The sequence below is a fragment of the Xenopus laevis genome, chromosome 1S, assembly GCF_017654675.1.
Source record: "Xenopus laevis strain J_2021 chromosome 1S, Xenopus_laevis_v10.1, whole genome shotgun sequence".
Lineage (NCBI taxonomy): Eukaryota > Metazoa > Chordata > Amphibia > Anura > Pipidae > Xenopus > Xenopus laevis.
Window position 1 is genome coordinate 161,492,690 of NC_054372.1, and position 25,506 is coordinate 161,518,195.

Below are 25,506 nucleotides of genomic sequence, written 5' to 3' on the forward strand. Positions count from 1 at the left end.
ACTTTACAGTAGCCTGCAGGCGTTTGTGCTCTGCCCTGGAATTTTAAAGGGGAAAATGCCATTATTCGTAGGAAAGAAACCTTCAATTTTTTCACGATTTATTAAACCCCAATAGTGTTAAAAGTCTGAATAAAAAAATACTCCATCTCAAACCTGCTGAGATCATGTAGAAAGCAATGGCAGATGTCCCATTTACAGTTGGAAGATATCCTGATCAGGATCATTGCTGCTATTGACAAGCTGACAAGCTGAAACTTTACTCTGGTGCAATAAATTCAGTATAAAAAATATGGCATTTTAGGATTCAGTTATCCTTTACAAAAGTGCGCTCATTCATTCAGTGCCCATCCATACATCATTACATTCCCATAAAACCTTTGCAACAGAGTCCAGTCATTATGAAATCTTAAGGGGATTCGTTATGACATACATAATGAATATGTTTAGTAAAATAATAAGTTGCTTCTTTTACAGAACCTTATACTACCCATTGTGCACTACCCAGTGTGCCTACTCATGCAGTGTTGGAAAGACACAAATTGTATTGCTTGATCAGTCTGCATTCCCATTCGGTCTGCCCACAGAGAACTTTGCAGTACAGCATGTTTTAAAAAGTCACTCAGCTGGCAGTGCTCTTTTGCAGCCCACGTTTAAAATGACAAAAGGCTGCTTGATGTAAAGCAAGACTTAAGAAACTAAAATATATCAGCCCACCACTAAACTATGAACTAGTCTGAAAAGTTTGTGGGAACTAGAAAAACCCTAGCAAATGTCGACCTATTCTGTTCTAATTTCTACTAAGCTCTGCAGTATTTCATTTCCATTACTATGACACATTGGCAAACTAATAAATTAACTAGTGCTCAACTGCATATACTGTAGAGCTTGTGCCAAGCTTCTGCTATAAGGTCTATCCCAATTACCTGCCGGTGCCTTTACTACAGTCTAAAATTGCCTCAATTTCTTTGTGCTTCATTATCTTACATTAGAGTCATGTAATACATCATAAAATGTTATAATTAAATAATTCCAACTTACAGTTTTCTTCAGCATTTTGACAGCATAAGGTCTCTGGGTTCCTTTCTGTCTGTACCTGTACACAACTGATGTAGCACCCCTATAGGCAGGAAAGATCAAATTACTATTGGGACAGAATACAGTTGAATTGAATGACCCTGTCTACATAAAGTATCATCAAACACTGCTATACTGTAGTACACAATTTATTGTGTTTGAATTGTATATTATTTGCAATATATTTATTTTTTTCTTGCTTAATATTTTTTTCAGAACTCTATTCCACCTTTTTTTTTTTAAATTAACGTGGCGCTTCTGTTCTGTGCAAAATGTGGGGGGAATAGTGTTTTTTTAGTGAACTTTAGTGAACAGAGGGTGGCCCCCAAGGGGTGGTTCACCTTTAAGTTAACTTTTACTATGTTTTAGAATGACAAATTTTCAGCAACTTTTCAATTGGTCTTCATTTATTTTTTATAGTTTTTGCATTATTTGCCTCCTTCTTCTGACTCAGCTTTCAAATGGGGTCACTGACCCCATCTAAAAACAAATGCTCTGTAAGGCTACAAATGTATTGTTATTGCTACTTTTTATTACTAATCTTTCCAGTCTCTTATTCAAATCAGTGCATGGTTGTTAGGGTAACCTGGATCCTAGCAACCAGATTGCTGAAATTGTCAACTGGAGAGCTGCTGAATAAAAAGCTAAATAACTCAAAAACCACAAAAAATAAAAAATTAAAACCAATTTTAAATTATCTTGGAAAATCACTCTCTACATCATACTAAACAGTTAACTCAAAGGTGATCAGCCCTTTTAAAATGGCAGTTTTTCTAATTAGGATTATCCAATGGCACATATGGAAAGAAAAGTATATTTTTATGAAAATAGTTCATTTAGTTGACTCAGGGTTTCAGGTAGTTTCCCTTTAATGTCGCTATTGACCACTTTTGTTTTCACAGTCCTCCTACAAGCACACATACATAAACCAGCATTGTGACACAATGCAAAAATAACACATATAATTAAATAGCTTTTACCCCAATCAGTTAAATAGTTTTTACTCCCATCAGTTACCAGCTGCTGCTAACAAGATCCCACAGGAAAATCTAAATGTGGAAGTAACATTTTTAAAAATAGTAGTTTAAATATTTTATATTACATGTCCTATCAACATTTGCTCATTCTAGGAGAACTTTTTCCCCTGCGCTCTACACCAAACTCTGGATCATTTTATGTTTATAACTGCAACAGATTAATAGGCCTTTCCACCTGATATGATCATTTGGTCAACTACCAGACGACCGGAAAAGGGTTTAATTTGGTTACCTAAGCAATTCTGGTTATGGTAGTGGTACAGTTAGCTTCTCTATCAAATATATTTGAACTGGCACCATAAAAATCCCTTATATCACAAAACAACTCATGCTAGATATTTCCAGGGAAAAGATTGGTAATAAACCGTAGCCACTTGCTTAGCTTCACATCCAACATTATCAATAGTGATGGCACGAATTTGCACCGAATTTCCGCGTTTCGCCGCCGGCGAATACATTTGTGGAATTGCCGAAAAAAATTTTCCCTCGCCCGTGAATTCCGCCGCCGGTGACAATTCTAGATGCCCATTGACTTTAATTAGTGTCGGAATTGTCACCGGCATCAAAAATATTTAGCGTTCGTGAATTTCGTTCGTGAATTTTTGCCATTTCGCGAACTTCGCAGGAAATTGCTAATTTTTTGGCGAAGCGAAACTGGAGAAATTCGCCCATCACTAATTATTAACTGAATTTAGTGTTATGGTTTTTTAGTGGTTCAATTTGTAATTATTACAATAGCTGTATCATTTTATAAAGCTCTTTAATTTTCCACTGCGCAGCTTCCAGGTACAATCAGTTCTTGTCTTGTCAATATTACAGGTTTAAGCAGATATTTTGATGCCCAGGAGATGGAGATGATGTGAGGAGTTCTTGAACTCGGGTACTGATTGGTCTGAAAGAAAGCTGCAGTGATTCACAGTTCATTGTTCCCTGTTAGTCAGCCACTCTTTATTCCAATCCTAATGGACACAAACCTCATTAGCTTCAAGAAGAAATTTCTATAAATATATGAAGTATTAGCAACGTGTGCTACATAATATCCAGGCCAAGCAATGGTCTCACCTCTATTTATGTTACTACCTCAACTAATATAATTATCAAGACCTTTTTGCCTATACTTTGGATAAAGCTGATGTCTCATTATGTTCATGTGCAATCAGACTTGTTATGATCATTGTAGCATTGCTCTGAAAGCTAGAAATGTTAACCCAATAGAATGTCTTTAACACCATAGATTCCAACTTTCTTGGTACCTGTTTTTTCCAGCCAGGAAACCTGAAATCAGCAAAAGTATGTTGACAAAACTAGCCATTGTAAAATTCTAGTAAACGATATAGCACCGTTCAAGACAAAGTTTGATAAAGGGCCGGGAGCAGGCCAGAAACATTGCAATTGTCACAGATCAAAAGTATATGTTGGAATAAAGGTTTTTTAAACTTTCTTCTTGTGCGGTGCCATGTCATTCACTAGAATTCTACAATGCAGCTGGTGAGTGGACCATGGGTCACTTGCACCGGATTTTGAAAAGAATTGTAAAGTTAGTGATTGCTGACTGAATCATATAGCCAAAATTATCCAGTGTCCTATTCTTCCTGTGCTCCACATGTTTTATTAAAGACTGCTCCAATAATGTAACATTCATTTTATCTATATAACACCATGCAATTCTATAGTGTGCACCGTGGCTAGTAACTAATAGCAGCCAATGAGATGTATTGTACGCAGGACACCATGAAACAGAAATTATCACTAATGCAACATGCTGCAAATTCAAAACTTGCCAATGCCTGCCCATAAAAACTGTGGGTGCTGACACCCACTAAACCATAGTGGTAGTTGAATAATACTAATGCCCTAAAGCAGTAGTCAAACATTTTCAATTCCTGTTCTCTTTGAAGGTACAATGTTTGGCTAGGACCCTCTTAAAGGTCCAGCCTTGGCTATGTCCAGTGCCAGGGCCCCCCGTCGCAGTCGCAAAGGCCCCCTCTGTCTCCCTTCACGGCCTGCAACCCGCCCTCTGGCCCCCCGATGTGATGCGGAGGGGGCCAGGTAGGGAGGTCATCAGCATTGTGCAGGGAGCAGGTATGGGTTTGTATAAAAACTTTTTTTCAAAAAAAAATATTATTATTCAAATGCCCATAAGTGTAATTTTATACAGAATTATTATTATAACAGAAGTCAGAAAACATGCTTTCAGACCACACGATTCAAATGACCCTCCAGGCAACCAGATACCTTTCAAAACATGTTAAAACAAATGGGAACAGTGCCTAATGCGAGAATTATAGACTGCTGACACATTTTAACACTGACAAGACAGCACTCTGCAGTGGTGAATCAAGTTCATTCTAAAGGCACAGTACAGATCTTACTGAATCCTTCCACCCACACTGACTTTATATTTCTGGGTTTTTTACGTCTATCTGGCCAACTTGTCGGAAATTAAATAAGATCTTAAACAATAAGAAAGAAGTGCAAAGGTTTCTCTTTAGCAAAAAAAGCAACTCCAATTAGTACATTTCCACTATTCTAAAGCTGGCACACATTCATTGAGAAACCCTGTCACAGCAGTCAAACTGGAGCTTATAATGGATAAGTGCCATAAATCCTTCTCATTGTTACAATTGCATTCTCTTGACAGATTTCCCTTCACAGTTCACATGAGCTGAGTTGCAGAAAATGTCATCTTTACCAATTCAATGAATCTTTCTTAGCAGGTAGAGAAAATAATTATATAATCGCCATCAATCAAATATATAATCTGAATGCATGGGAGAAAATAAATAAATAGCATTGAAACCTGTAATTTATACAAGGAATTCCATTGAGATTCAAATCTGTATGGACAAAATGGACTGAAATAGAACTAGAGGAGGAATTGTTAATTCTTGATCCCTTAAAGGAACAGTTCAGTGTAAAACTAAAAACTGAATAAATAGATAGTCTGTGCAAAATAAAAAAAATGTTTCTAATATAGTTATAGTTAGTTAGGCAAAAATGTAATGTATAAAGGCTGGAGTGCCTGGATGTCTTATATAATTGCCAGAATCCAACTTCCTGCTTTTCAGCTCTCTAACGCTGAGTTAGTCAGCGACTTGAAGTGGGACCACATGGGACATAACTGTTCAGTGAGTTTGTAATTGATCCTCAGCATTCAGCTCAGATTCAAAAGCGACAGTTATGGCCCATATGGCCTCCCCTCAAGTCAATGACTGGTTATTGATTGGTAACCAATCAGTGGAAACGAAGAGAGCTGCAAAGCAGGAAGTAGTGTTCTACCCAGTTTATATTTTTATACTGAACAACTCCTTTAAATGCACTGAAATATCTTCCTGCCATCAGTGGTGTTCTCTTAGAGGAAGAAGACCACAGGGTTCAGGGGTGACCTGAGATTTTGAACTTGACTTGTGATGCACACAACTATATTTGCAAAGAGGAACACCCTGCATATATATTAATAGCCTGAGTACAGCAGTAGGTCTTGATAAAGGCAAAAATGGAAAGGGCACATATGGGGGATGATATGAAGTTCTAATAAATACGATTTCTTATTTCTGTAAGTGCTTCAGTTATCTGATCTATTTGGGAAACACCCGGAATTTGTTTTGTATGGATGTGTGATGACTGCGCGTATTTGCCATCAGATGAGTATCCACACTCAAAGTTAGCAGCTGGCTTCTGTCAGCGTATTGGGAATTATGAAAGAATTCCAATAAATTAAGAGTCATTTGAAACAAAATCCAGTTTCATGCATAGATGTCACAATGGCAACTGATGGCCTAAAGGTCCAGACACAGAAGGCAATTAATGAATAATATTCCAAACAAACACACACTGACAACTTCATCAGATTATTTATCAGAGCTGTTACCTGTGTCAGGTTGTTATAATGTGTTCAGCGGCTTTGAATATTTGAACACCATTCTGTCATATGTAATTGTGCCCAGAACTGCTTAGCAGCATCCGAATCCTGGTTCTCCAGTGCATACAGAAAAGATTCAGACAATTGTTTAATTGTCTTACTGCTGTGTTTCTTAATAAAACAGTTGGCATTAGACATCTAATGCTCCAGCCACACAAATTACTGAGTGACACAATTGCCATCAGAAAACTGAAAAGGCTCCACTCTACTGTACTTTATTTCTAAAGTTAGTTCACCTTTAAGCTAACTTTTAGTATGTTATGGAATGTCCTGTTCTTAACTTACCAACTGGTCTTTATTATTTTTATTTTTTATATATTTTTTCATTATTTGCTTTCATCTTCTGCCTCTTTCCAACTTTCAAATGGGGGTCACTGACCCCAGCAGCCAAATCTCAAAAAACATTTCTCACATTTTGTAAATTGATTCCTAATCCACATTTTCCAATTACATTATGGTTTACAGTACTGGAGCAACCTGGGGCAATTTTGTAAACATATGCATTTGCATTTATATTGAATTACTTATGAGACAGCACTTCCATTATACTTAAATATATTTTGTATTAGCCTTAAGAGTGCTTCCACCACCCCCCCTAGATTTTTCAATTTTCATCCCTACCCTAAATAGTACGAATGTGAGAGGTGATTCTAACAGGGCATTTTGTCACTATATTAGAAATAGTCGACCGTAAAGATGATATAAAAACAAAGAGTTAATAACTGAAACAAGCGAGACATTAGGAATTAACATAAACAAACAGAAGAAGAAAAGCAGAAAGATAAAGTATGGATGAAAATTTGTAGGCAAGACAGATAATGATAATCAACCCTTGGGTTGCTATATGTGATTATTCCTTTACCAGCTCTGCACAATTACACCTTTTATTAAACTCAAAGTGCAATCTATCACATTTTATATTTAGCCTTTTTTGTGTTAGAAAACCTCACTTACCAAGCTGAACTGTCATGTGAGGAATAATGATCCAGCTGTTTCTTTATGAATTTGAATATCTGTAAATTGATGTCTTTACTAGCGTCAAAGGATTTTTATTTACATGAAATCTTGAGCCTATTTGTGTGTTGCCATATCTTAACCAGTGTACCTCTACACATGTGTATATACCTGTAGCTATGCTTGAGTTTGTCTCTACACTGCTACAGGTATAAGATCCATTATCTATAAACCTGTTATCTAAAAAGCTCCGAATTACACGAAGGCTATCTTCCATAGATTCCATTTTAAATGAATAAATCTAATTTTTAAAAATGATTTCCTTTTTCTCTGCATTAATAAAACAGTAGCTTGTACTTGATCCAAACTAAGATATAATTAATCCTTATTGGAAGCAAAACCAGCCTATTGGGTTCATTTAATGTTTACATGATTTTCTAGTAGACTCTAAGTATATCCAAATTACAGAAAGATCCCTTATCCCAGGTCCTGAGCATTCTGGATAACAGGTCCCATATCTGTATAGGTTTATATACCGTTATCAATTTGTGTACTTGTGTGAATGCACACAGGAGTGTGTGTACCTGTGTGTGTGTGTGTGTTTAACACATTTGAAGGCATTTTAAAAATTTTTAACACATTTTACGGTCCACAACATGAAAAAAAATGCATTGTGCAAAGATATATTGGCGTTTATCCCTAAATTATGCACACTTTAGAAGTTATCATTTTATGCTGATAAACCTAATGTTATTAATAGTTAATTTCTAAATGCACTTCACTGAGATTGGCCCACAGGTTGTAGTGTTTGGGCGAGGGCTGAAGATGTAACCTGTAAAATAGAAATAATTCCTTTACCTACTATATTAATATTCCAACAACCCTGTCTTCAGACATAGTGGATCTAAATGGGAGATTCTTAGACACTTTCTGCCTGTCCATGTTTTATACTAGATCAAAGAGGTTAATCACAATTGCAGCAAACAAATATATATTATGGGGCAGATTTATCAAGGGTTGAATAGGAAATTCGAATGTTCAAATTGTTTTTTTGGTCAAAACTTGGTCAAATTCGAATTGGGAATGAGCCAAACCTGTATCGAATTTTAATTCAAAATTCAAGATTTATCAAACCTTTACCCTGGGAAAACATGCCGAGTTTATGTAGAAGTCAATGGCAGAGGTCCAGTGACCCATTTGAAGATGTTAAAAGCCTTCCTGACATTTGAGGTTTTTTCGGAGGAAAAAGACGATTCAAGTACAGTCTAATTTGAATCGAATTCGATTCGAGTTGGTTAAATTAGTTCGGGTTTTAGACGTTCTAATTATTTCTTAAATAACCTCCCAATCGAATTTCGTGTATATTCAATTTATTAGAGTAAGAAAAAATTCACATGAATTCAAAATTTGACCTTTGATAAATGGGCCTCCCCATATTTATATATAGAGTATAGAGAAGCACTCGCCAAACAAAAAACGTAACTTGCCTGGGTGATCTTCCTTAGTTTGTTTTTCCCTGAGGAAGATCAGGGAATTTCAGTTACACCAATCAGTTACTCTAAATCCAGTCTGATGAATGCTGTACTTATATATTATATATATATATTTAAACCACAAAACAAACCGCAGGCAGTAATCTTTTTTGGTATACCGAACTGTTTATTTAACTAGGTGTATATATATATATATATATTTGTACAAAAATAGAGTGGAGCACTCAACCCGTCCGTGACTTAGTCCATTTGCATGGACAAATCATATATATAACAAAAAAGTCCAGACCAATTTAAGGTAAATGAAAAATTTGTATTTTACCAGTATACAAGTGGTCATGCAAACATGCAACGTTTCGGAGCTCCCGCCCCTTTGTCAAGCATTATTTCTCACAATGACATCATATCCTATTTAACCTGTCCCATAACATTAGACACACCTACTTCTTACATGGTATTAACTGTTTCACACACATACATAGTAGCACAATAGTTCCACTCCAATAGCATTATATCAATATCACATATGTGTCACATAATTTCTGTCATTATGCACAGTGTGTCTAATCCCCATAGCTCAATCATGTCTTACTCCACCATTTAAATAAATGCATAAAGGTCATATTCTTTGTTAAGCCCTTTTGGATACAGCGTCTGTAATGTGTGAATCCAAAATTTCTCCCTCTTTTGGAGTTGTAGGAGTCTGTTGCCCCCCCGTCGTGGGGGGGCAACAGACTCCAATACAAGAAATCTGAGGGATGCAGCAGTGTGTCTCGCCAATTTAAAGTGTGCTGGAACTGGTAATTTAACCACTTCCTTCCTAATCGTAGATTTATGTTGACTTATTCGGTCTCTGATTGGTTGTATCGTCTCCCCTATGTATGCCAGCCCACACGGACACTTGATCATATATATCACGTATCCTGAGTCACATGTATAGTGACCCCGTATATCAAATTGCTTTCCTGAATGTGGATGTGTGAAGACATTAGTGCGTATGACGCTCGAACATTGGTTACATCTCCCACATGGATACATACCATCCTTCAGTGGGGCTAACATTCTCTGTGGGTTAATCCGTGAGGTACCTAAATCGGCTTTCACCAATCTGTCCCTCAGATTTTGTGGCCGTTTGTAAGATAGCAATGGAGGTTCCTCAAACTCTCTAATCCCTGGATAAGCCTTACGTAAAAGTGGCCAATGTACATATAGACAAATACAAGATTCCTCTGCACTCAACTCAGATGAAAATTGAGCATAGGACTGGCCAGATATGGGATGACTTTGACGTAGTTGGCCAGCTTAAATATATTGCAATATATGGACAAACAATCCCTGTTTTGTTTAAAGGGTAAGGCATTTTTTAGTAGCAGTATGCACAAAATGTCTCTGTCTTAAATATATTGATAATGGGTTGAGTGCAGAGGACTCTTGTATTTGTCTATATGTATTTTGTGGTCACACCCTCATTGCACCCCCGCCTAATGTTTTTAAAAACTAGTGGTGAGCACAACTTTCCCTTGTTTGTTATAGTTCTACAAGAGCAGTGACCAGCTCCATGTTGTAGCTCCCACCCCCTCCAACTATAGTCAGGTGATCCCACTGGTGTCTAATAAAAGGGCAGCCAAGTTTGGGAGTTTTACTTTGAAAGCAGCTAGTAAGTTGCAGGTAAAACGTATTCGTCCCTTTTATAAAATGTATAATTAAACCATAGAATTCTTAATGAATCAGATGAAAATTGAGCATAGGACTGGCCAGATATGGGATGACTTTGACGTAGTTGGCCAGCTTAAATATATTGCAATATATGGACAAACAATCCCTGTTTTGTTTAAAGGGTAAGGCATTTTTCAGTAGCAGTATGCACACAATGTCTCTGTCTTAAATATATTGATAATGGGTTGAGTGCAGAGGAATCTTGTATTTGTCTATATGTATTTTGTGGTCACACCCTCATTGCACCCCCGCCTAATGTTTTTAAAAACTAGTGGTGAGCACAACTTTCCCTTGTTTGTTATAGTTCTACAAGAGCAGTGACCAGCTCCATGTTGTAGCTCCCACCCCCTCCAACTATAGTCAGGTGATCCCACTGGTGTCTAATAAAAGGGCAGCCAAGTTTGGGAGTTTTACTTTGAAAGCAGCTAGTAAGTTGCAGGTAAAACGTATTCGTCCCTTTTATAAAATGTATAATTAAACCATAGAATTCTTAATGAATCAGATGAAAATTGAGCATAGGACTGGCCAGATATGGGATGACTTTGACGTAGTTGGCCAGCTTAAATATATTGCAATATATGGACAAACAATCCCTGTTTTGTTTAAAGGGTAAGGCATTTTTCAGTAGCAGTATGCACACAATGTCTCTGTCTTAAATATATTGATAATGGGTTGAGTGCAGAGGAATCTTGTATTTGTCTATATATATATATATATATATATATATATATATATATATATATATGTGTATATATGTGTATATATGTGTATATCAATATATAAACCTAGTTAGATAAAATGGAATTTTATTATATTCACTAGTTTTTGAGAACAAAATAATCAACATAGAATTTTACATAAAAAAATTAACTGTAATTACACCTCATCTTTCCCAAAGGCATGCATTTGCATTAGCTATAGCTGATATTTTCTGGGTCACATTTATAGAAAGTTCTACCACTGTCTTATTCTAGCAGCTGTGCCATTTAGATAATGACACATCATCCTCTTGTGAGATGGATGTTCTTATGGAAATTGAGCTGGATATAACTTCCTTACAAGATAAATTGTTCTGAAGTCAATATATTCCACAGTGCACAGTGCTTAAAGTATGCCATTTGTGTATTATTTTACATTTAAGAAGTTCAGCCAATATTTCTCAGTGGACCAAGAAATTGAAAAGTCTTTCAAAATTTGCATTAAAACCTTTGGGACTCCTTTGAGAGAAGTCATGCCACTAGAGCTTTATAGATCATGAAATCTGATTTTAAGCTGGGCCATCCATGGTAGAAAGCCAGTTAGATCATGATTTTAATGGCTTGAAGAAACATAGTTTGATTTTCATAATGAAGTGTAAATGAAGGAAATTCTGACTCAAGTTGTTGTGCTAACTACCATATATTTAAGTTTCTCAGACATGAGAATATAAGCTTAGCTGTACTGAGCAGATTCATACTGAGCCAGCTTATATGGTTTTCTTTAGTGGAGTTGAAATAAATGTCTTTGGTGTTGTTACCTCTGTGATCTGTCACTTATTAATCAATAGAAGTTATATTGCTAAATGAAGAGTAAGGAACAAAGAAAAGGATAAAGATAACTGGTACAGGTTAAACAGTAAAATTAACACATTTTCTACTGTGATAACAACCTATTTTCTCTTTCCTTGTCTGCTACGTTTAAGTTGGAGAGGGGGAATAATTGAATACATGGATGGTAGACTGCAAGTAATTGCTTGGTATATTGAGTTAAAGTTGTGACATATTTCTTTCACTCACCTTGTCTGCTAGGAGAGTTTGGTGAGGTTATAGATAAATAAAGTGAATTTCATTTAGTATAATGCAAGCAAACAGGTCCACCAAGCATTACGCAGAAACCTATGCAGCTTGACGGAGATCGAAGGAAGTTAATACGAAGGTGAAAAGAGAACATTTCATATCTTCAAGCTAAAAGGAACAAGTACATAATACATGGCCTATAAATATTACATGAATCATTGTACAGCAGTAATCAATAAAGCAAACAATTAAAGAGTGGAAATGATTGCCTTACTGGCAAAGACCATTCCCAAAAAAAAATCTTAATTGTTGCGGTTTGAGAATGTGGATCTATTAAACCATGTAAATAGTTTGTTTACTGGGGATTCTGAAAAGGCAAAAGGGCTTAATGAGTTTTTTAATATTCATTTGAAGAGCCAGCGGTGCAGCTCTCATTCTATAGCACAGAAGGCTTAGTACAAACAAACTCTCAGTGGCTAGACGTGACTTTTAAATAGTTGAGCAAAGTTAATTTGAGCAAGGCTCCAGAGCCAAATGGAATAAACCCACAGGCACTTAGAGAGCTTTGCTCAGTTTTAGACATGCTGTTAGGTCTGATCAAGTGAAATAACACCAGAGAATATTCTGTCGGGTGTGGTCTTAGTTTTTACCATTAACAATGTCTATTTGGGAGTATATATATATATATATATATATATATATATATATATATATATATATATATATATATATATATATATATATATATATATATATATATATATATATATATATATATAATAGAAACTGCCCCAGCACTCTTACCAGTGCACTAAGCGAAGGTTTTGGTGCACGCTCCCACCAGGGACTCTGTCTCGACCCCACTCAATCTATATATATATATATATATATATATATATATATATATATATATATATATATAGCTTGATAAAGGGCATATAGCTTGCCAGAAACTTCGCTGTACTGATGTGTTGAATATACACTTTTTGCAAAGATTGTTTGCCGCTCCATTTCTTCTTTCTTTTCTCTCTCTCTCTCTCTCTCTCTCTCTCTCTCTCTCTCTCTCTGTCTCTCTCTCTCTCTCTCTCTCTTTTTTGCTTGGTGTTGAAGATAAAATGTACAGTCTTGGCTGTAAAAAACATTATTGCCCCTTCACAGTAACTGGTTTTGCGATTTTTTTACAAGAATGACTACAACTGTACACTGAACACTATTTAATCTCTTTCTCACTTTCTTATGACATGACTCCACCTTCTATCACCAAAGGAGTCTTGCAGAGACAGCTGCACCCCACCATACTGCCATTCTTGGCATCCTCACTCAATATTTTACTCTCTTCTGACAGTTCCTCCTCTGACCATGTATACCTTGTCTACAGCACTGCTGTCACTTCTTCTCTGTATCTTTATGCACTCCTCGTATCTTATCGCCATCAACCCTGTTATCCCAAGCCCTGGTTAAACACAACCACACACTCATTTATCCTGTACTCATTCATCTGAACAACTTTGGAAGAAAATGCTCTCTCTTCACTGCAAACTTCTACCTTCTTGTTTTAACACATCTCTCTTTCAAAAAACAATCTTGCTTATCTCAACTTATTCACATGCATAAATCTAACCCATGGCACCTTTTTCTTCTTGTTCAGTTCCCTGCTCAAAATCCAAACTGTAGCTCAAGCAATTTCTGTTCTCTCATCCCAGCAGTTTGCAGGCCACTTTTAAATCCAAAGTTGTCCTGTTACATTCTATTGATTACTTCTTTGCTGTCACTGAAGATGAACTAACAATGCTTCCGTCCTCCTCTCAACCACCACTTGCTCTCTTGACCCCATTCCATGAAACTATTTAAAAGAGCTGCCATGCATTGTTGCTCCTCCACTAACCCACATATTCAACTCATACGTCTCAGCTGGTTTATTTTCACTTTCAAGCAAGCCCTTGTCACCATAATACTTAAGAAGCATTCCTCTGATCCAACACTTAATAACTACAGGCACATTTCATTCCTGCCCTCCACGTGCCTAAAATAAACTATATCCAACCATTTGCTGAACTTCCTGCACAGAAACCATCTTTATGACCCCTTTCTGTCAGGTTTCTGCACAGGTCACTCTACTGAAATAGTTCTTACTAAGGTCATCAACAATACCCATGCTGGTAAGGGCCAAGCAAACTATTCCATACTCCTTGATCTCTCTGCAGCTTTTGATAGATTTGACCTTCTTCTCCTCTTAAAATACTTCCAGATGCTTGGTATAAATGGTGCTGCTCTGTCATGGTTGTTTACTTCATCTCAGCCTTTGGCCTAACATAAATACAATATAACATCAACCACAAAAAAAGGTACAACTAAATTTAAGTTCAAGAGGCTGCAAAATAGTAAATAATAATAATAACAATAAATAGTAAATAATGTAAATACTTTTACCACAGCACTGCACCATTGCATATCTGTCCTTTACACATACACATTTACCAGGATTTTCATTCCCCAAAATTCTGCTGCTAACTAAACAAGCTGATCCTTAAGATGTGACTCAGCATTCCTTTGAGTGCACCAAAACTGGCTCTTTGAAATGTGCAATTTATCAGAAGTACCAAGCAATTTACTGGATATTTATCTTCAGCGATGTTTATTCTGACAATCGTTTACACATTCAGGATTCGTATTTTCAGATGTTTAAAATGATTCTAAAGGTCTAATGGATTTTCACCCTCTAACAACTGAAGGATCAATAAGCAGCAGGTTAAAATGTGCTACGAGATCCCCAGAAGAGAATACAAAACTTAAAGTACAAGCTACATATGCATCAAATATATGTGAGGACATTGAAATATCTAAATGAAACCAGAATATATGTGACATTGTGTTTGTTAATCTTCAGCAATGGGAGAAAGAATTAAAATGAACCCTACAAAGTTAGAGATAATAGTCAATATTTGATATACTATATTTCCTACAAGTTTGATTGCTTTTTTAATAACTGACAGTTGAGAATACCTTTTCAGAAAACCACCAAAGAGTAAAAATATTTTTTAATTGCCCCACTGCTGTATAACGTGAATTATCCTGAGCCCTGGATAATAAGACAATATTGCATGCTGATGGTGGTTTTGAGTCAATGAAGCCTTGCTGGAAAACAAGTGTTCTGGCTAACATGGCAGCTCACTGTGTGTGAATAAAGTCTATTTCACCTAATTAAACTGTCATTTGACATTTGTAAGATGGATTTCTGTCAATAAACCCCTTTTAGGATGGCAGAGTTTGAATATCAATGAGTAACATGTACAATAGTACTTTATCGATGAAGCTATTTGCTGTTAATGGATTATATAGAAATGAATTAGACTTAAACTCCTCAGTTTGAGGTATGTAATATATATGTGTAGAGAGGCATGAACTAATAGCCCCAAAAGCCTTCTGGGCCCCATGAGGTCCTCATTCATATACATTTTGAATAAATACTGGTAAATAAGTCAACCTCTAGACATTTTCGGGCCTGAAAAATAATTTGCTGTGAAGCCCATTAATATCTAGTTACACCACTGGTTGTCTCGAATGATCAAGGAGCAAATGAGGTTGGTCTGTAATATAAACTGATACTACAAGGTTTACACACTTTGATTGTGTCTGAAATCCACCGCAATCCACAAAATCAATTAAAACATCTTGCTTTATTTTGTCTTCATAAAAGCACATATTCTTTGGCTACATTTGCAGTGAAAAGATTGCCAACGCGTTTCGTGACCTCCTTAGTCACTTCTTCAGGGCATTACACACTGTACAAATCAGCATAGCTTTATACATAATGACAAACTTCTGTTCAATTCTCTTAAAGCTATACAACCATAAATAAAACCAATTTCTTTTCTATAAAAACAGTTTAGTGTTCTTAAATACTATTTAACACCAAGCTATTTTAGGTGATAGGTAAATCTAGAACTTGACTATTCAACCTATTTAAAGTTGGTAAGTCTATGTGTGTGTCTTCTCCCATTCACTTCAAGAGGATGTATTTCTACTTATTATTTTTTTATTATTTTTATTATTGTTTTCATTTCTTATTATCAGAGAGATCATTCTAAATACCCTTAGAGTATATTCCATATCTATTTACTAATTTTCTATAAAATATTTTATTTCCCATTCCTTATTTAAACCTGCTGGATGCTCTGTTTGCAATAAGAACATCCACCAGGCTTCTCGTTTGTTCAAATATTTTTCTATATCTCCCTTTCTCTTTCCTAATTTCACATGTTCCAAGCCTTGAAACGATATACATTTCTCATTGCCACTATGTTTACTCAAAATATGATCTGCTATTGATGAAGACCTATCTTCTCTTCCAACACTGGCTATGTGTTCCAATACACGATCCTTCATTCTCCTCGATGTCCTCCCTACGTATTGCAATCCACATATACATGTCGCCAAATACACAACATTCATTGTTTTGCAATTCACATATGTCCTACACTTATATTCTTTACCTGTTGTCGTGCTCTTAACTGACTTAGACACATTCATAAATTTGCATGCCTTACATACTTTCGCTCCACATTTATATGTACCATTGAAATCTAGCCATCTTTTAGTTTTCAATTTTTCTGGCAACATGCTTGGTGACACACAATTCGCTATTGTTTTACTTCTTCGATAAGAAAACCATAATTTACCAGTCTGCATATGGGGGTCCAACTCAATTATTTTCCAATGTTTCTGTATTATTTTACGAATTTGTTCCGCTTCTACACTATACTCTGTCACGAAATACATATCAGAACCATCCCTTATATTTCGGCCTTTTTCTCTATCATCTCTTACTTTCGTATCTAAGTTTTTATTATTTCTCTCCCTTTTCACATCCACACACTGCTCATTTTTACATTTCCTTTTGTTTCTTTTCTTTTGTATTCCCTTCTCTTGTTTCAAGAGGTTCTCTCGATCTGTGCCCACTGCTCTATCGTAAGCTTGTTTTATACATTTTGTGCTATAGCCTCTCACAACCAACCTATCCCATAACTCCATTGCTCCCCTCTGGAAGGCATCCCAAGTGGAACAGATCCTCCGTAATCTGAGGAACTGTCCAATCGGGATACCCTCCAGAAGGGACCTAGGATGACAACTCTTCCTTGATAATAACGAATTTCTACTAATGGGTTTCCTATATACATCAGTTAACACTTGCCCATTCTCATGCCAAAATTGTATATCCAAAAATTCAATTCTATTAATACAGATATTATATGTGAAACTAATACCATTGCCATTATTATTACAGAAGGTTACAAAATCTCCTATCTGATCTTCACTGCCTTTCCAAATCAATATTAGATCGTCAATAAATCGATAGTATTTTACAATATGTCCTTTCCATTTCTGTCCATCTCCAAAGATGTGGAATTTCTCTATCCATCCCATGAAAAGATTCGCATACGTCGGAGCAAATCGCGCCCCCATGGCTGTTCCACACCTTTGGAGATAGTAACGATCATTATGTACAAAGTAGTTATGATTCAAAAGATACTCAACTGATTCCAAGATGAATTCATTCTGTTCATCTGAATAAAGTTTCAAGTGGTCCAACCAAAACCTTAATGCTCTTAATCCTAAATGATGTTCAATGGATGAATATAGTGCGGTAACATCTAACGTTACCCATAAATAATCACTTTTCCATTCCACATCCTTTAGTTTATTGATAGCTTCACCACTATCTTTGATAAAGGAGTCTAGACTCTGGACCATTGGTTGTAATAATCTGTCTACATATTCACCAAATTTCTCATTTAGTGAACCATTGCCCGCAATTATTGGCCTCCCTTTGGGTCTTAGTGCATCTTTATGCATTTTGGGTAATGTATGAAAAATCGGAATGCGTGGTCTCTCATTCCATATATAGTCAAATTCATGTGAATTCAAAACCCCAATAGATTTTCCATACTCCAATATTTTCCGTAATTTGACCTGAAAGATTTTGGTTGGATCACTTCTCAATGAACGATACTGTTTGTCATCATTCAATTTTCATAATATTCTCTGTCCAGTACCACTATGGATCCTCCCTTATCTGATTTTCTTATCACTATATTATCATTATCCTTTAGCGTTTTCAATGCCTCAAATTCTTTTTTAGTTAAATTATTCTCATTCCATCCTTTCTTTTTTCCTTTCTTCCCTTTACTCTCTGATAGCTTTTTCAGATCATCACATACTAGAGTGTAAAATCTATCTAAATAAGGACCACTCTGTCCATAGGGATAGAATACTGTTTTAGATTTTAAGCCTGTATGAACTATTTCTCTCTTATCTTCATAAAATGGCTGTTCTTCTACAGGTGTCTCTACATCTATATTTATTTGTTGTAATACTTCTAACACATCTTGCGTAGCAAAATTTTCACTTATATCCATACTGTTGTTACTATCCTCATTCACCATTTCAGAGCTAGTGGTCACATTCCTAAAGTCACTACGCATATCAAAGAATCTTTTCAACGTTAAGGATCGCATAAATCTATTCAGATCCACAGTGGTACTGAACAGAGAAAAATGATTTGTTGGACAAAAATTAAGTCCTTTATTCAATAGACTCTTCTCAGCTTCTGTCAAATCATAGGAGGAAATATTAATGATCAGATCATTATCTTTAAGTTCTTTAGTCACAATATTTATTTCTTCTTCCGTTGTGTTTGAGTATTCTTCTTCTTCACAGTCCCTCTGTCTTCTCGATCTTTTACTTCCCCTTTGTTTTCTACTTCTACATTTCTTTTTCTTCCTTGTTGTTTCATACTCTTTAAATTTTTCATGCTCCTCAACTCCAAACACTCCTCTTCTTCTTCCTCTTCTTGCTCCACATCCACTTCGCTGTCTGTTGTTTCTAAAAAAGTAACCACGTTATACGTTACCACGCTGCCGAGTGGGAGTGTCGGATAACCTGCAAAGGACGGATGGCGCCAAGCTCCTCGACTCATGCTGGTATACGAGTGTGTGATACTACAAGGTTGGTTATTAAATTCTGATGCTAGTTGCACTGGTTTCTGTGCTTCCATGTACCAATAATCTGTATTAATTACAGATTATTGTAGTGATGGGCGAATAAACCCACCAGGCTTGAATTTGCAGCGAATTTCCAATTGCAATACTGCAACAAAAATTATCCGGCAAAAAATCTGCTGCATCAAAAAAATTGTTGCGCGTCAAAATTATTCGGCCAGCCATTGAGTTTAATGCATTTGGACAAAATAAGCGTGTGTACAAAAATTGGCACAGACGTAGAAATTGGTGAGCGTCAAAATAATTTTGATGAGTATTGACTTCAATGCGCTTCGCCGGGAAGTTCGCAAATTTGTTGGCGAAGCGACCCCCCTGCCGCTCTGGTGCACTGCGTTTGTGCACACGCAGCACATAACGTAATAAAACACTTTCTTACTAGTTACTCTACAATACTTCAGGCAATATTCAAGACAGCAAAGATGCATTTATCACCAAATGTATACAGTATGTCACCCCTGTCTCCTGCAGTGCTTTACAGAGATGGGGATACAAATAGGAGACACATTAGTTTACATATACAGTCAAACATTCACCAGAATAGATGCAATCTCGCCAAATTATTGAGTGCATTGTGGAGTGTCCTCATGAGATATATGTATGTTTATATGAATGGGACTTTTATAGCAGCAGAGTACACTCTGAGCACATTCTCTTTTGCATTTATCATACAACAGAGGGAAAGGTTTTTTCTACATGAAATTATAGCTAGAAGGCTTGCATGGGTACAAATGTAGCAATTGAAACAATATGAGTCAGTTAGAAAGAAGATCATAGAGAAATAATGTTAATCACACAAAGGCATCCTGTAATATGATTGGGGATTTTTCATATGGAGCTTCAAAAGTGCTCCATATGCTTCAAATTGTTCCGGAAGTAATTAGGTGATAATTATGATACAAAAGCTACAGACTGTGCATTTGATCTAAATCTGGTTATAGGAAGTGTTCCAACTAGATGCTTAGTAATAAGAGGCATCAGAAAAATACTGATAGAACTTGAAACCCTTATTTCGGAAATCCAAGGGGGGAGGGGGACCCTAGCTTTCTGGAAAACACTAACCTTACAGTAATTTTCTATTGCCTCAGTTATCAATATTCTGCACTATTGTGTAGATTTATTCAAAATATAACTGGTCATCCTAATGGATTTGGTCAGACCCAAAAATAGGACAAGCATTGCATTCATTTTAATACAGTTCTCTAGTGATGGGGGAATCTGTGACGAAAAATATGTAAATTTACAGCGAAATTCGCAAAACGCATTGAAGCCAATGGGCGTCAAAATAATTTTGATGTGAGCGACAATTTTTATACATGCTAATTATTTCACTTGTGGCGAAATGCGGAAATTCGCCACGAAATTGTGTCTGGCTGATTTATTCGCCCATCACTACAGTTCTCTTTAATTTGGGATTTACCCAATTGGTATAAGTCCAGTTTAATACATGGATAATGATTAGTAACTCAGAGTCAAAAAAATCAGGTCATAAATAAATATTCAACTGTATATACTTTATGGTAATTTTCTAGACTCACAAGTCTTGATGCGGAAAAAAATAATAAAACACTAATAGAATGAACTCATGAAATAAGGAAAAATGTTGCAATATTGAAGAAGGTAACCCGGTTGTTATAAATGAAGAACAATCTAACCAAATATGAACCCCAGTCTGAGCTGGGTGGTGTGAGCGCAAACATAAAGACTGAACATGACAGTGCAGTAAGGGAAACTAAACAGTACAAACCTTAAACATAAAGGCTAGTTGATGAATTTCAATATATACGTGGACAGTGTGTAAAATAAAGTATGCAGTTTCAAAAATGTGGTATGTAATATTAGTTCTATTACATAAAACGGCTTTGCAGAATATGATTTTCTTAATTAGAATCGCACCACACCCTCTTAAACAACAATTAACCTTTTGCAATTCAGGGCCTGAATTCTCTTTGCACATGAAAGATACTGGGAACTGGGATTTACAGCGCAGTGCCTCCACCTAGTGGGCACTGAGGAACACATGTCAGGGGAATTCCACTAGGAAAATAAAACACACAATTCGCAGTAAATCAATTTAATTGAGTGACAAAGGACAAGGAAATAATGAAAAACAAAATTGACTTTCTTAGAAAATATAGATTTTTTGCTGTATATCTTCCTAGTAATATTGCCTATTATATGTAGAAATGCCTTTGGCCTTGAAGTTCTTGGCCTCTGTGTCTCTGAATGTCATTAATCATATTGTTTAATATAATTAATCAATGTTGGGGGGATAAACATCTGGACACAACCCATACCTTGAGCATTATGATATTGAAGATAAAATGTGTCATTATATTAAACTGCTGTAATCTTTATATCTTTAAGTCCAGAGTGTGTTTTTTTTTCCTTATACAGATAATCTCTGTATTACTTAAGCAAGATACAGGGAAGCACTATTGAATCTGCATACTGTATAAATATTATACAATGAAAGAAGCCAACTGTCGAGTTCCTAGTTAAAGGGAAACTGTCATGGGACAATCAGTTAATAGTGCTGCTCCAGCAGAATTCTGCACTGAAATCCATTTCTCAAAAGAGCAAACAGATTTTATCTGAAATGGGGCTAGACATAGGGGGCCGATTCATGAAGCTCGAGTGAAGGATTCGAATTAAAAAAACTTCGAATTTCGAAGTGTTTTTTGGGCTACTTCGATCATCGAATGGGCTACTTCGACCTTCGACTACGAATCGAAGGATTTAAAGTAAAAATCGTTCGACTATTCGACCATTCGATAGTCGAAGTACTGTCTCTTTAAAAAAAACTTCGACCCCCTACTTCGGCAGCTAAAAGCTACCGAAGTCAATGTTAGCCTATGGGGAAGGTCCCCATAGGCTTGCCTGAGTTTTTTTGATCGAAGGATATTCCTTCGATCGTTGGATTAAAATCCTTCGAATCGTTCGATTCGAAGGATTTAATCGTTCGATCGAAGGAATTATCCTTCGATCGTTCGATCGTAGGATTTCCGCTAAATCCTTAGAATCCCTTTAAGGGAAAATATGTTCTGTTGAGTACTGGAACAAACCAAAACGTTGCGGAGCATGTCGGTAGCTGAATCTTAAAATCTTCATTTATTGGAAATCATTAAAAGCATAAATGACAGTGACATGTACCCCTACGCTTGACGCGTTTCGTGGCGTCTCGCCACTTCCTCAGAAGCATAAGGTATGCTAACCCCCATGCTAGTTAATATAGCACCTCACCAAACAGACACACCCATAAAAAAGCCCATAAAAACATTAACCCCAGATAGGATTTATACATAGATAGATAAACACCAAAAAATGCATTGTGAATCACATACACCCATCACAACATGAAAAAATGAAAAAATCCTGCACAGTTATGGAGTGTTACAAATTGCTACTGTAAAAGAAGGGATAGTTTAGTATACAATGTTTGTTAGTAGTTAGCGTTTTTATGGGTGTGTTTGTTTGGTGAGGTGCTATATTAACTAGCATGGGGGTTAGCATACCTTATGCTTCTGAGGAAGTGGCGAGACGCCACGAAACGCGTCAAGCGTAGGGGTACATGTCACTGTCATTTATGCTTTTAATGATTTCCAATAAATGAAGATTTTAAGATTCAGCTACCGACATGCTCCGCAACTTTTTGGTTTGTTTCTATACGATATTGGCCTGGACCGGGGGCTTTCTGCGTGCAAGCACACAGGTTTGCTGAATCTACACGTGCAGGTGAGAGAAGGGGGAGTGCTCCCATTTATTTTTCTACTCTGTTGAGTACTGGAGCCTTCCATGAGCATTCTGTGTATGTTGCCTATAGAAGCACTCTTCAAGCAAGCATTAGCACCATTATTCACTATGTATTACTCTTTTGTTAAACCATTGTACCAAACAATCCCCCCAGTGTGTTTCAGTATTTCATGTCCTAAATCAATACCAAAAGGACACGTTAGTTGTGTATGTATTGATCAGTTAATGACTGATACTAATTCATCCCTCTCTGCTCTTGTCTGTAGCAGTGAATGATACAGTATGCTATAGGAGATGTAAGGAGACTCCCCTTGCTCTATAGTGGTTTTTTCTTGTCCTTAAAGGTTTCTTCCCTTTCTGGCAGAGTTCTCTTGGGTAAAGTGCTTTATTTATTAACATGTATAGACCTGGCCTCAGGTCAAGATGGTTATACCTGAGTCAACCATGAACATTGTCTGCCCAATCAGCCAATAAACAGAATGGATGGAGGATATTTGAGAGGTCAACACACAGCATGGATGCATTTTTATTTTTCTGAGCATAAACAATTAGACATGCAAGAGCAGTTAAGAAGTCAGCTGACCACAGTGTAGGCGATGGAAATAATGGAAAGATGCTTTTTAGCTCTTCAAGCTATCACCAGTTCTTCTGCTTATTTCATGTCATCGTTTTGCTTTCTTCAAATTAAGCAAACAGATGAAAGCAATGTGGTTTCAAGGCAGAGCGATTCTCTCAACTGGTCCCTCGCTGTTCTATTTAAGACTGACCTTCAGCTTCTCTCATAGTAATCAATTTAGGGTGGCCTTCTATGAATCATCTCTCAGACAGGTACGCTACAAGTACTCCACAAATGATAGTTTTTTTGATGGGCAAGATTTCATTCAAATCCCTTAAAATGTTTTATGAAGATGTATTTTTTTTCCGCAGACATAAAAGTTCAATATTGGTTTGGATATGTACCGGCAACAACAAGCCTGATGTATGGCTCCTCTAATTCTACGTGACACTGATCTCGGTACACTGCACATTCTTCCAGCGACATGATTCCAATGCAGTTTGGCTTTTTATACGGTTTTCCCCTCATTTACTTGGTTGCTATTTAGGTGAGTTAAATGAGACATATTGGAAGAAGAATGCTATGAGAATATTACTTCAGAGCAATCATACTATTGTTTCCAAACAGCCATATGTTCTACTTTTATTCTAATACCATTAGGAGCTGCTGTTTATGAAGAGCTGCCAGGCAATATTAAAGTGAAGGTAAGTGTGCAGGTTGGAACCTACATTTTAAAGAACAGGTGTCACTTTAATAAAGCTCTATTCCCAAAATCCGCTAAGCAGAAAGATCTCAGAACAGATGGTCCTCTCAACAGCTCCTTCTGTTTATTTGGATCAGCCTGTGCTAGCAAGGGAACTCATATTACATATAATGTACTTGGAAAAGCCTGAAGATGCTGTGGGTAATTCAGTTATGTGACAATGTCGGGTTAAAAGAACATTATTCTTGCTGAATAATATGGAGAACATATTTAGTCTTACTACTCAAAAAGCACAACAGTTATTCCAAAATGTTGTTTTATAAATCACAACAACTGAGGTTAAAAACTCCATCAATAATGTTCAATGCAATAATTATAAAGATATATATTTGTATACAGTATGTCCTTTCTTGACAGGAAGATGTCTAACCCATAATTAAAGTTAAGAAGGAAAGGTTAAAAGTAAGTAAGCTTTATCAGAAAGGTCTATCTAAATATAACAGTAAACCCTCAAAGGAATGCTGCTCTGAGTCCTCTGTCAAAATAAACACTGCATGTCTGTGTATATTGTACACATGGGCTTCTGTATCAGACTTTCTGTTTTCAGCTTAAACCTCCAGGGCTAGGGATTGAGCATGCTCAGTTTTCTCCTCTCTCCCTCTCACCCTCCATTTTCCTTCCTCCCTTCTCCCCTCCTTACTGTAATCTGAACCCAGAGCTATGAGCGAGCAGGGAGAGACTCAGGCAGGAAGTGATGTCAAACCAAGCTAATATGGCAGATACTATCCTAAACAAACAGAGAGAGTTTCTAGAGCGGTTTACTCTAGGTATGGTAAAACATTCTACAGAATAAATAAAGCATTCTAGCTGGCACTATTGTGGCTAATCTATTGGCTATAAACTACTTCGGTAGCTTTCCTTCTCCTTTAAACCTTGCTTTTCAATAATTAATTATCACCCCTCTTGGTATAAACTTTCATAACTCAATTGCCCTTACACCAAAAACATTTCCTATGCTGATATTATTTCCTTTAGTGCCAATGGCAGTTCTTTTTTTTACCTGCACAACACTAATGATGAAAAGTTCATTAGAAAATAATATATTTCTATGTTAGCTTTAATATATTTCTATGTTAGCTTTAATATATTTCTATGTTAGCTTTTGCCTGGCATAGAGTGCCCAAATGCATTTATTTGCTATTATTCCTGTATCGATTCCCAATACTATTTAGCCTAAAGTCACTGCACAGTTGACTTTCAAATAATCATTTTAATGTTTACTTGTTACTAAGGCCTTGGTGTATGACCTAACATGTAAACACACTGGATGTTATTTTCTATTAAACTGCACTAACCACTGCCTTTTTGGTAGTGAGCAAATATCACAATCTGATATTGCAAAGCTTTTGTCACATGTAAACATGATTAACGTGGCTGGGATATTCTGATAGATCTGCCCTGATCTTCT

The 25,506-nt window shown here is 36.4% G+C and overlaps 1 protein-coding gene across 3 annotated transcripts in view; it reads right to left on the bottom strand.

Annotated features, from left to right (window-relative positions):
- The window catches only part of camk4.S (calcium/calmodulin-dependent protein kinase IV S homeolog), a 99,236-nt gene that overhangs the window by 54,562 nt on the left and 19,168 nt on the right, over positions 1 to 25,506 (bottom strand). For 2 of the 3 annotated variants that reach the window (XM_041580441.1, XM_018244329.2), the window contains one exon: positions 1,039 to 1,117. The exons of the other annotated variant lie outside the window; for it this stretch is intronic. In XM_041580441.1, the coding sequence (XP_041436375.1) occupies positions 1,039 to 1,117 (79 nt within the window). The remainder of the gene's footprint in view (positions 1 to 1,038; positions 1,118 to 25,506) is intronic. 3 annotated transcript variants of the gene reach the window in all.